Genomic DNA, 12256 nt, shown 5'->3' with positions numbered 1-12256 from the left:
TGGTGCTGCACAGCAAAGCATCTCCTATGAGTTATCTTGGAGTGTAACTTGGCCTCGGGTCCGTAATAGGTGAATTCTGGCTCCTTGCTGTCAGGAAGCTCCTGCACACTCCCTCTCTGCTCCACATCAAATCCTGCAGGGCTGCCAAAGCCCCTGTAGCGTGCCCTTTCTCCAGCCCCAGTCCCGACCTCAGGAGGTCCCCGGGTGCTGCGAGCAGTGGCTCAAGATGCTCAGGTCTCACAGCACTTATGGACAGGAGCAGAACTGGGAGGTGAGGAACCTGGACACATTTTTTACCCAGTGTCTCCTTTTACGAGTGGATGAAAACATGGATTTGTAGCAGATGCCTGGATACTGGCGTAGCCGCAGTGTTGGCTGCTGAGAAAGCCATAATACTGTGTTGTGTTTAGGTACAACGGGCACTTTATAATCAGATATTTTATAATGCTCTAAGATGTGTTCTTTTTCTGGCACTCGTGGTCCGAAAACAAAGCTGAGGCAGTTAAACCTATAGCTTACACCGACCAACATGCAGAGTATCCCCTCGTGGGACTGACGAGAAACCCGATGCATTTTTCCACTGCTTGTGCAGAGGAAGGCAAATGGAAAAAGGGAAGCCGCAGAAACTCAGCTCGGCAGAAGGTTCATGTCCTTCAGCATCATGCCCAGGAAGGCTGACGAGTGCAGCTGGAACAGAAGGTACTGCTCGCTTCTCAGCACTGAGGACCACCGCAGCCTTGTTCTGCTGAGTATTTTCTAACCGGGCCCAAGCAGGATGAGCTCATGGCAGTTTACCGCAGTGAAGGCGAGGTATGCATCTGGAGAGATAGCGGCTGGATTTATTCAGGCTCTTGGAAAATTAAGGCATGGTTCAAAAGCATATTTCTGTTTTGTTTCCTCTGAGACAGCCAACAGTGTAATCACTCCATGCGTTTCAAATAACATGAGAACCTGAGACTGACTCACTGTTTCCCATTTCACTAGCTTGGGACAGGATGCAAAGCTTATAAACATATTCCGTGTGAGTCTTTACATGACATGAAGTTCCTTGCTCAAGTTTGCAAGCCCACAATTTTTTTTTTATCCCTAGAATGACTGTTTGTGGTCTGTGCTCCAACTCTCCTCCAGCCCATACGTAAGGACTTGGGGCAGCAGTACATTTCCCCCCCCTAACTTTCTTCTCTCTATTTCTACAGTTATGCCTAAGCTCCTCTCTGACCCACAAGATGGAAATACCTGTACCCCAGTAACTCACAAAAAGAGAAGGAATGGACCTAGAACTGGATCATCAGAAGGACCCTTGTTGTTAAGGAGTACACTGCATCTCCAGGTAGGGACCTCACAAAGTTAAGAGACAACCACAGCCAAAGGAAACAGCCAAGTACAGCATTCAGGCACGCTGGTGGGATCTTAGTAACTCCTGAAGCCAGTGAACCTGGTCAACAGGTGTAGGGTAAATTGCAGCGCTATTAAAATTGCATTGCCCGCTGGCTTAGGAAAATAAGGACTGGGCACAAAAATTGGACTGTTTCCAGTGATACTCATTCATGAGATTGTGAAATAAACATGGATCAGGATGAAAGTACGGTTTTCAGGGACAGGATGGTGAACAGTGTAAGTGCAGAGCCTTCTTTCTATCTCAGGCTTGTCTGGCAGCAGCAACGGGAGTGCAGAGTAAGAGAGAGATGCACAGAGGTAGCTCAGGAGCACAGATCTGCTGTGCCCACTGACAGTGACGTGTATCCACATCACACATCCAGCATCCTTTGAAATCTGGCACTCAAACAGAGTGGCAACTGCATTCGTTCAAATGTGTTCCTGACCTGAGTCAACTGCAAGTGAATAAACATTGAGCTGTTCCTTCAAGCACATTTTCACTCCCTGTAGTACATCAGTAGAGTTCCAGGTATGAAAGAAGAGAAAAAACATGCTCAGCAGTAACAGATATCCTTACAGAGGCTGTTGGTATTGGAAAAAAAAATTCACACACACAAAAACAAACAAAATTCATCCCGCAATACTCAAGTGTGATAGTTAGTAATTATATTAGCTCTGGTCTTGAACATATCTTCTGTGGAAAGAGTACTGAAGGCTAAATGTGTTTTGGTCTTTAGTGCCTACATAAAGGGATCCAAGCACTTAGAGATTTAGTGGAATTTTTGACATTATTGGCTGGGTCTGAATCAAATCAATGACATTTAAACATTTCTGTGCTACAAAGGAAAGGTGGCTATCTTGGTTCTTTAATACTTAAATATATTTGCAAGCCTGATCTTTAATACTTGGCAGTTGGGCACTGACATTTCTATTTGCTGGTATGTTCCAGTGCTTTCATAAAAGATTCAGAGCAAAATATCTACATTTTAAAATGTCCCCTGGCATGAATTTTCTGAGTAACTTCTATATATGACCATCAAAATATCTTGGTTTAGTACAGCTATATTCAAGATCTTTAAAGTTCTACTCTATATTCAAATATTAATACATGTAATAGACTAAAACAAGTACTGTCCAAAATGATTTTTAAAAGAATGGAAGCTAAGTAATGTATTGAATGGAACTAAATAATGTATTTCTATACTGTTTACAACGGCATTTTTCAGTGTAAATTAATCCTGCTTATGGAAGTATAAACAAATAAAAAGGTAAGTTAATAGGTAAGTCATAGGTAATTTCTGATAAAATATCATTTTAAATATATTTGCTGACATGTAGCAAAGCAAAAAAAAATGTGATTATCTTACTTTTTTCAGTGGAAGGAATAATAAGCATCAGTGAGAAAGGCTGGCAAATTTGGTCACTGTGTTTGTTTCTTCACTTTAGAAAATCATTGAAGGCTGTGTATCTTTTTATTTTTGCTTGCGTAAAAACTTTGACAAATTTACTCTTCGTACCCACATTGGAAATTGCTCATAGCCCAGAGCAATGCAGCATGGCTGTCCATATTATTTCCTGTTCTACGCAGCCGTGCTTGGAGAATATTGAACAATATGTAAAACTTTTACATTCTCTAAATCTGAAGGGGATTATTTGAACCTCGTAGGAGAACTGTGCAGAAGAAGGCAATGTTTTGCTCCAAGCAATGTGAACTAAGAAAGAATATATAAATACAGCCTGAGACCAATAAATCTCTAACTGCAAATCCACTGTGGCAGTAAATGGTTTCCCTTTAATAATGAAATACCACACTGGCAAAAATAAATATATAACGTAGGCTACCCAACCATTACTGGACTACAAAATAAAGAGACTTTAAAACAGAGACTCCTTTCATTCTCTAGAGTACTCTGTGGTCATGTTTCAAGTTTTCTTCTGCAACTATGAGGGCTAAAATCTTGCTTGAAAAAGTGTGGAAACTGAGACTGTCACACAGACACTTGTACTGGGGCTCTAAGTGAAACTCCAGATAGTCCAAAACTGGCAGTAATACCACAGTTGGCAGCATTACCGATGACCAAATTTCTCTTTATAAAACAAAGCACACATTGGCACTGAACCTAAATTTCTCAGTTTGAGCAAAGAAAGAAAAACATTTATTCAATCAAGGAAAACTTATTTGCTGTTAGGGAGGAAAAGAGAAGTTTTTTTCACTGTACACAAAGAGGAATAATTTTTTTGCTACAAAGATCTCTGGAAGATTTTTAAAACCTTTGAAAAAATAAAAACTGCTCCTTTTTCAAGAAAAAAAATATGTTTCCATTGACAAGAGTAGTGAGAATTTCTCTTCTATACCCCAGATACTTCAAGACAGAAGCTGCAACTCAGCTTGGCCAGAGTTTTTCTTTTGGTGATTTCTTTCATCTGCTCCCTTTCTATTCCTATTATTATTCCTTCCTGTTTGTGCCGATGCTCGTCCTACCAAGTCTGATGTTGCAAATGCTGTCTGCCTTTGCTGTTGATGTCATGGGGTCTCTTAGGGGGCCACACAGTGCTCTTGAAGCTGCCTTAGGATCCTCTGAGGTCCAATTCAGGTTTCTTGACTCAGCGGCAGACAGCTGTGGTCCTTTCTCTCCTATTCCCTTGCATGAGTTTAGGGATCTTGCTCCACTCTGATACGTGCAGTATCTACTGCAGAGCTGCAACACTTTTTGCCCTCATTTTGTTGCAGGTAACCACCACCATCAGCATCAGCTTTGAGGATTCCTTCAGATACCGCTACTCAGCATGAACACCACTGAAGCAAATCAACACTCAGTTTCTTTGTTCTCAAAAAACAGGGGAGGCATCCTGTCCTCAAGGCTCTTAGATTTTGCTAAGGAAGTTTCATTACAGCCACTAAAATTCCTTTCTGTATCATTCTTTAGAACAAACATTTCAGGTTCTATTTTGGCAGCGCAGTAAGTCGAAGGTTAGAGCTCCTCTTACCACATCAGAAACATCACTACCCTGGGATGAGTTCATTCTCCAAGTTCAGATTTACCTTCTTGGTTGAAGGCTTTCTGCTGCAGTGGTTAGTGTTTTCTGGGCCATCCAAATTCACGTCCTGTGTTGGCACAAATAGAGTATAAAAGCAGCATGCTGGCTCTAGCTCCCTGCCATGTGCTCCGATCCACTTGAAAAGTGTCATTGTGTGCCCACCTCTGCTCTGAGTCAAATCTGTATTAGGGTGAGATCCTTTCCAATGATGGAGAAAGCTTAGCCTTGCTAAGGACAACTTGCAGATTTTCATTTCTCCTCGAAGCAAATACTTATCCAGATGAGGTGCCAGAAATTCAGTATCTACCATCGGATTTCTACTGAGCACCAGCTTCTGCCACCTGCAATAGGCAGGGGATGTGTCACAGTCTTACGATGTAGAAATGTAATTTCTTTAACTAAACAAAAGTTATTCCGTACACGAGGCTGATCTGCTACTGTTTTCCTCATCACATGAATAAAACAGCACCGCTGTTGGAAGCACTGGCTTAGCTCCTGGGAGTTCCTGCATGTGAAACTGTTCCAAAACTTCCCCTTATAGTGAGCAACAATCATGAGGAAAAAAAAAACAACACACAAACAAAACACTTAATTACTACAGTAAGTAGAGTTAGTAGAGCTGAGTATTAACAAGTCAGGCTGTTTGTGAGGTCAGGTTTTCCTCTTAATTTTCCTGAGAGCTGACAGAGGGAGATGAGCACACAAGCTGCATGGTGTTCTCATTGGGTTTGAAGTTTTGTCAGTAATTATCGTCAGCTGCAGAAAGTCATTAAGGCACAGTATATAAGAGCACTGCAAGATGATGTTTTGATAGCTATTGACTCCAGAGCTCTGCTGGGGACTCTTCCATGTCCCCTAGAGAAGAAAAAGGGGTGCCACAGTTTCCTGGGTCAGCTGGACCTGAGGAGAAGACAGATCCTACATGGGTTCCCTAGGGAACCCAGCTGGGAGCCACCTTTGAGGACTTTATTTTCACCACATGGCACAGCAAGTCAGCATTGCAGGTACCTCTGCAGAAAATTAAATATATATATATCTTTCCTTTGCTAACAAACCAGAATCTGTTACAGCTAGTTGAAATTTTTACATTTTATAAAGTTGTTCAAAGAGGTGTGTGCAGGCCTGGAGCCTGTCCCTCACGGAGCACAGTGTTCAGGGCCTGAACTCGGCCTGGGCCGGTGTCCCCTCAGGGCTGGCACACATCCTCTGCTGGCTGTGTTGTTGCCCAAGGCCACTTAAAATGACACAAAGAGGAGGTAGATGGGGGCTCTTGCTGCCAGCTTTGCCCCTCCTTCCTCAGTGTGTTATCCCCTATTAACCAGGCTCCTTCGCTGCTCCTAAATGTCCCCTGTGACAGTGCCCCCAGGTGCAGTACGCAAGGCGGTGATGTATAGCCTCTTCTAAAGAAATTTCTGCCTCTGTTGAGAAACTTTCCTGACCTCTTGGCCGAAGAAGAACAAAATAATGTATTAACAAAAACACAGCCGGCTGCCAAAGAAAAGGAGTTCCTGTAAGGACTGAAACAATAAATCTCCTCCGTGCTGAACTCCCAGAGGGAGTATGCTGTGTTTCCTCCTGTTCTTTATCAAAGTCCCCAAAATAAGCAGGAATGGGCAGTGACTAGGCACAGGCTCTACACACCTTTTTCCATGGAGTAATTAAGGCCCGCCTCAGAGCGAGAGAGCACTCCCTGCCCAGCTGTGTGACAGAGCGCTGCCCACGATGCCACCACCAAGCATGAATCTCCTGAGGACCGCCTGCCTTCTCCTAGCTGCGCTCTGCGTCTGCACCCTGGGACGTAAGTTTTTGGCTGTTTTCAGCTCAGCAGGCTGTTTTGTGAGCCAAAGCTTTTCTTTCATTAGATGGGTGTTCTTTCTTTTTTTTTTGAGGTGTAGTCATTGAAAGACTGTGTGCTGGAGGAGGAGAAGGTCCTAGCTAGGACCTGAGTTAAGCTGTGTTCTAGGAAAAACTTTCTTGCCATCGTGCTTTTTGCTGTAGCCCTCTTTCTGGACATCGTGAAGCTCCTCTATCTGAGAGGAGTTAAAAGAGCTGTGTTTACAAAGCTTTTCTGTTCTGTGTGTTTTTTTTTGTTTTGTTTTATTCATTGAACTAAAGCATCTGTTGGTGAGAGAGGGCTTTAAGGGGAAAACTGAAACGTCTGTCAGGTTTTGTGAGCATTTGGAAATCAAACCTGTCCTGATGGATGTCCCTGGCTCTGTGCCAGCAGTAAATTTGGCTGGGGGTGAGAAACAAGCTTGGGTTTGCCCCAAAAAGATAGGGGGACTTAAGGCATTTATCAAGTGCCAGATCATGAGGGATGCAAGCCTGGGGGCAATGTTGCTTACTGAGTGCAGTATCTTTTTTTAAGTGATTCTGAGATTCACAGATTTAATCAAGCTTTACTGTGTTCACATGGTCATTGAACTGCTGTTTTCATTATTCATCGGCCTGGGAGATTGTGCTTTTAAAGGGGAATTAGCTAGAAAATCCTGAGAGGGTGAGAAAATCCGTAATAAGGACCAGAATCTATCATCACCTTTGTCAAAAGATGCATTTGAAGTCAAATCTGGTTTTTATCTGCACTTTAATTTGCTGGTCCTCTGGTGTGCACACTCAGAACCAGAGCTTCCATAAATGCCTATGGATTGCCTGTAAATGATTTTATGAGTCAGAAGTACAAATAAATAAGTAAAATACCAGGTTAAGTGATCAATTAATGAACCTTTGCTTAGATTATGTGTCTAGATTTTACCACATCTTTTGTGATGTAGCTTATGTGAGCCTGGGCTCACAGCTTTTTGAAAAAGAACATCGATACAGGAGATTAAAAATAACGTTGTGCCAGAGAAAGAACTGCTTTTAAAACTATGTTAAGTAAGTACAAGCCACAAAAGTCTGTGTTGAGGTACTATTTATTCCCTGTCTGCTACTCCTAGTAAAAATAGCCTTCCTGTCATTGTTGAACCTCTAATTTCACAACTTCTGAAAAGCAAAGTGGGGTTGGATCAAAAGGAGCATATTTAACACAGAAGTCCATAGAGCTTATCAGAAGGCAGCATGCGGGGTGGGAGGAATTCTGTCGGTTTTCCACTACCCTTCCTTTAAAAAGGGTTTTCCCCTCCTCTGCGTGATGTGAACGGGGCAGAACTGATGACAGAGAATAAGCGAATTGCACATAGGATACGTTTGCTCTGAAGAATTTTGGCTCTGTAGAAGTATTTTTGAAAACACTTTATCGAAAGGTAAACATGGTAGTGAAATTCTGTTGGCAAATTCACGTTAGGAAATGAAGAATATGTGCTTGGATTATGTGTCTCTGTCTACGTTGCCCAAGTAAAAGAGCATCATCGGGTCAAGCTCCCGTCTTTCTGTGCCGTCTCTAAAAATGAGTAATTAAAAGCAGGTTACCTGGACTTTTCCCACGCATCACCTGTTAAAGCAGGAGCAGTTTTACTGTCTGATAAATGAGGCTGGTCCAAAGTCTTCGGATTTCCACTATTTGTGATCGTTGCAGTGTTCTGTGTGTCTGGGCTGTAACAGCAGGCTCTGATCCTCTGAAGACCACAAGGAGGCTGATATCAGCCTCCTGCGTGCTCGGGCTCTCTGGTTTGAACACTGGAGACAGCAGCAAGGCATTTCTCTGGTTGCTTGGAAACACCTTTAGTATTTTAATATTAAGCTCAGTAAAATATAGAGAAGGTCAAATCACACCCCAGTGTTTTAATACTCCCTCTGCCAGGTTTTGGGGTAGTTTGTCTCTGTCTTCAAAGTTTCCCAAGACAAGTAATAACGTGGGTTTGCAGCCTTATTATGTAATGCACACAAGCTGTCTGTCCCTGCCTTTTTTTTTTTTTTTTTTTTTTTTCAAACCATGCAGAGGGATGTTTCTAGTAGTAGTACTACTAGTCTGGTAGTTTTCTAGCTCATCTTGGGATCTTGCGTCCTCAGAGTCCCTACTTTTTGGTGGGATCTGCTCTCTGCCAGCAAATTACTGGAGGCCAGTATAGACCAGTATGTACTGGAGACCAGCCTCCAGTATATGCGGAGGCTGATGGCCTCCTGACAACCTGCGTCAGCTCTCCAGGCTTTTCTCCACCCCTTTTAGAGCTAAATGATGTGCTGAGTGTAGGAGTTCCCTCATGCTCATCCCATGGCTCTCAGTTCCAGCATATTGCCCTCTGTTCTTCACTACAAAATGAAACCAGGGTGCTTTTCACTTTTTTGGGAACAAGACTTGGCACTGAGAGCCTGGTCCAAATGCCATGATTTGGAGCTGCTCCATTACCGCATGGAGCAACCTGAAGGTAGGCACTTCCCAACCCCTTCCTCATTAGGGGCTTGCTGTAGCACCTGGGCCATCATCCCAGCCCAACAACACTGTGGTTTATGATAGCCTGAGGGGATGTTTTGCCAGAGCAGGGTTCCTGTAGTGATCATATACATTTGCATTCACCCTAACTCTGCTATTGTCAATGTTAACTAGAGGAGATAGATAGTCTTTCCCTTTCCTGCCTCCCGTGCTCTCAGCTTCCAAGTCTTCAAGTCCTTTAAAGAAATAAATTTTAAAATTAAGCACTAACTTAACCTTTCTGAGCAGTTAAAACTTGCTTGTGGTCTCCCCTCACTCTGGGTTATTATTCATGGCTGTGCTCTGGGAGACACCAGCAATGCCCAGGCTCTTGCAGTTGGATCGCTCTCATCTCTGAAAATTTGGGAAATGTCAATAGGGTTTAGATAACCACCTGCCTTTTTGTGCTTTTAGCTTGCTTGAACCCAAACTCTGAATGTCTTGAGAGTTTTCCTGTTGTGAAAAAAAAAACCTTTTGGATGTTCCCACCACTCCTAGCAGTTTGCAAGCCCAGCTTTCTCAGAAATCAAATTGTAGTGCTGGAGCTTATTGTAGCCTTTAATCGAGTTTTTGTTCCGGTACAGACTTTTTCCCCTCCCTTCAATCGTCCCCCTTTTTCCCCCCTCCTCCCTGCTGCCACATCTATTTCATTTCTTTGAGCTGTCTCATGGTGGGCCAATTTTGCCTAATGGGTTTTAAAGGTGTATTTGCTACTGGACAAAAGAAAACCATTTATTTTAGCCCCATACCCAAATGCAAGGTTACTGCATTTACTGAGGTTAGGAGCAGATGGCTTAATACCTGCTTGATAAGGAGATGATGATTTGCAGCCAAAATAAATAGAAACTGAATTTGAAGGGCATGTTGCCTGCAGCTCCAGACCTAGGGATGCATAATGCCATATAACAGCACCAACAAATGGTTGTCTCATCTGAAAACTTACCAGCCTATTTTATTTTTTATTTATCTTTTTCTTTCATCTGGTTTAAACCCAAAATTTCTTATTAATCTTCAGTCTTTTACAAGTTAGGATAAAAGATCCACTAAGGCTTATATTGTGTTTTGTTTTCCTAAACAGGAAAGGACCTTGATTACGGTGTCCAGTCACTTCTGTATCTGTCTGTGTGAAAAACCTGTAAAAATACACATGAAAATAATCTTTAAGAAACTTTCAACCCGAGGAAGAGAGCAATTTTAACTGGTACCCTTTGGTAGCCAGGCTAACACGCCAGGCCAAAGGTGAGTCCCCAAAATCACATGGGGACAGCATCATCATTTGTATTGCTCATGATGGGGGGCTCTGTCTGGTACAGGTGAAAATCCTGGTCTATTTATCAACAGAGAATTTTTACAACTCTTAATCTCTTTTTCCAGTGGCACTACGTGTACCTGGGTGTTAGCTGTGCCTTGTAGATAGCTCCGTGTCTCAGGTTGCTGAAACCACAGAGCTGGTGGCACATGGTCGTGCATCATATTTATCTGCTGCAACCTTTCTGCCTCGTCTTATCTCTCTAATGAAATTAAACGTTTTGCCAGGATAGGAGCACTACGCCAGCCTTGCTCTCTGAAGACTCCTCCGAGATGTATGATCATTTCAAAAAGCACATCCAGGCTGTCTCAATGCCTTGAGTGCTCAGGGTCGTACTTGGTTTGAGGAATGTCAGTGTAATCAAAACTTTAGGGTTAAATTAATTAAATCCCTGATTATATTAATGAGATGCTTGTGCTTCCTGCAGATTTCTTCTTTCATAATCCTTAGCAGGAGATTAATATCATATTTGGGCTTGACAGGCTTGGTGACTGAGGCAACAACTGATAAGAAAAGCAAAAGGCTTGGATTTTAGTTAGTCTGAGGAAAACAGTGCCAGCATGTTTACTAACCTTTCTGGTCAAGAATTTGCATTATTCTTCTCTATAAACACACTGCTTTTTTGTTGAGGCATGTATTCATTGCATGGTAATTATTTGCAGTGACCAGCGTAATTTTTTTTTTACTAGTTTTCCCACTTCTTCACATTCTCAACATCGAGCCTAGGCTTTTATTTGAAATACAGCGTTGATAACCTTCTAAATGTTAATATGCAAGTTGTTGTTTATCCCAGTGTGAGGACACTCTGAAGTCATCTTTCTTTGATAGATGAATTACCCCTCCTCATCTCAGCATGGATTATATATCACACCAATATAGGTGAGGTAAATATCAGTGTGAACTCATTCAAAGGCTGTGGAAGCAAAAACACCACCAAGCATTGGGAGATGAAATGGGGAACAAGTCGGGGATTGCTCTGACAAAGTGAAAAATTCAAGCGTTTTCAACCCAGATTCTAAGCTGTGTCACATCTGGGAATGAGCAGTGGCTTTGGCAGGATTCATGATTCATCTTCCACTGTTATTCAGGGTCCCCAGAAGCCAAAATACTGCCCTAGAATCACAGACGCTCTGAAACTCCTACCCAGCCATCCAAAACTCATCTCACCTTGACATCTACAGACAGTCATAAAGGCAGAAGTCTGTGGCACGACGAAGGAAATAGTTGGGGCCAGCATACAACTTGGTGAAATTTACTCATTTATGCACCTGACTGTTGAAATTTCTTTCTGGAGAATGCATAATTCTTTCAGTTATGGAGCTTTTTGGGCATTCTGCAGAATTAAACTCTGCCTTGCCAAAAAACACGCAAGTTTTGGAAGTGATAGATGTCTGGCTGAAAGGCTGCTGCAGTAGAGCAGCTTCAGGTTCACTTTAGGAAGCTTTTTCTTACTTGAGCAAGTACTTACAGTCTATTAAGGTCTTTGCTGTGGTGCAGAAGGCAGCAATGTATTTACCAGACTGTGGGCTTCACTTGGAACAATCAGCCAGTGTAACTTTTAGCGCATAACAAGAGGAGGAACTCATTGAAGATGAATGCCAAATAACCCTATCCATGAGACACTCCGATGACAGAGAGGGAAATACACAGCACGGGTACTAGAGGTGAGAGCTACCCAGTGCAGGACTGTTCTTATTTGTTGTTCTCAGCCCATTTTATCTGCTCTGGTTCCAGTGGCTTCAGGGGAACCCATCGTTTCCCTTGCATGCTGCTCCCAGTGCTGATGGAGTCGTGTGGCTGGTGCATCCCGGTGCTGCTGGACTTGTGAACTAGTGCACAGTTTGTCTTACAGCAACGCTTCCTTGTAGTGCACTGCATCCTCCCTAGCTGCTTTCACCTTGCCTTTCCGTGAACTGGCAGAAAGTATCAAGGTGGGGGTTGGCCTGTTCTCCCACGTGCCTGGTGACAGGACGAGGGGGAATGGGCTAAAGTTGCGCCAGGGGAGTTTTAGGTTAGATGTTAGGAAGAACTTCTTTACCGAAAGGGTTGTGAGGCATTGGAACAGGCTGCCCAGGGAGGTGGTGGAGTCACCATCCCTGGAAGTCTTCAAAAGACGTTTAGATGTAGAGCTCAGGGATATGGTTTAGTGGGGACTGTTAGTGTTAGGTCAGAGGTTGGACTCG

The 12256-nt window shown here is 43.0% G+C and overlaps 1 protein-coding gene across 16 annotated transcripts in view; it reads left to right on the top strand.

The window, feature by feature from the left end:
• The window catches only part of EMCN (endomucin), a 77634-nt gene that overhangs the window by 15786 nt on the left and 49592 nt on the right, over window positions 1–12256 (top strand). Inside the window, exon 1 of one of the 16 annotated variants that reach the window (XM_068681813.1) lies at window positions 5231–5420. The exons of 14 other annotated variants lie outside the window; for them this stretch is intronic. In XM_068681813.1, coding sequence (XP_068537914.1) covers window positions 5396–5420 — 25 coding nt within the window. In that variant the 5' untranslated portion in view covers window positions 5231–5395. Of the gene's footprint in view, window positions 1–5230; window positions 5421–5596; window positions 6215–12256 lie in introns of those variants that run through there. One more of the 16 variants, XM_068681810.1, reaches the window with a different exon arrangement.

The sequence above is a fragment of the Anas acuta genome, chromosome 4 (assembly GCF_963932015.1).
Source record: "Anas acuta chromosome 4, bAnaAcu1.1, whole genome shotgun sequence".
In the NCBI taxonomy this organism is placed as follows: Eukaryota; Metazoa; Chordata; class Aves; order Anseriformes; family Anatidae; genus Anas; species Anas acuta.
The sequence above is the reverse complement of the archived record's forward strand: the minus strand, read 5'-3'. Positions and strand labels throughout refer to the sequence as shown.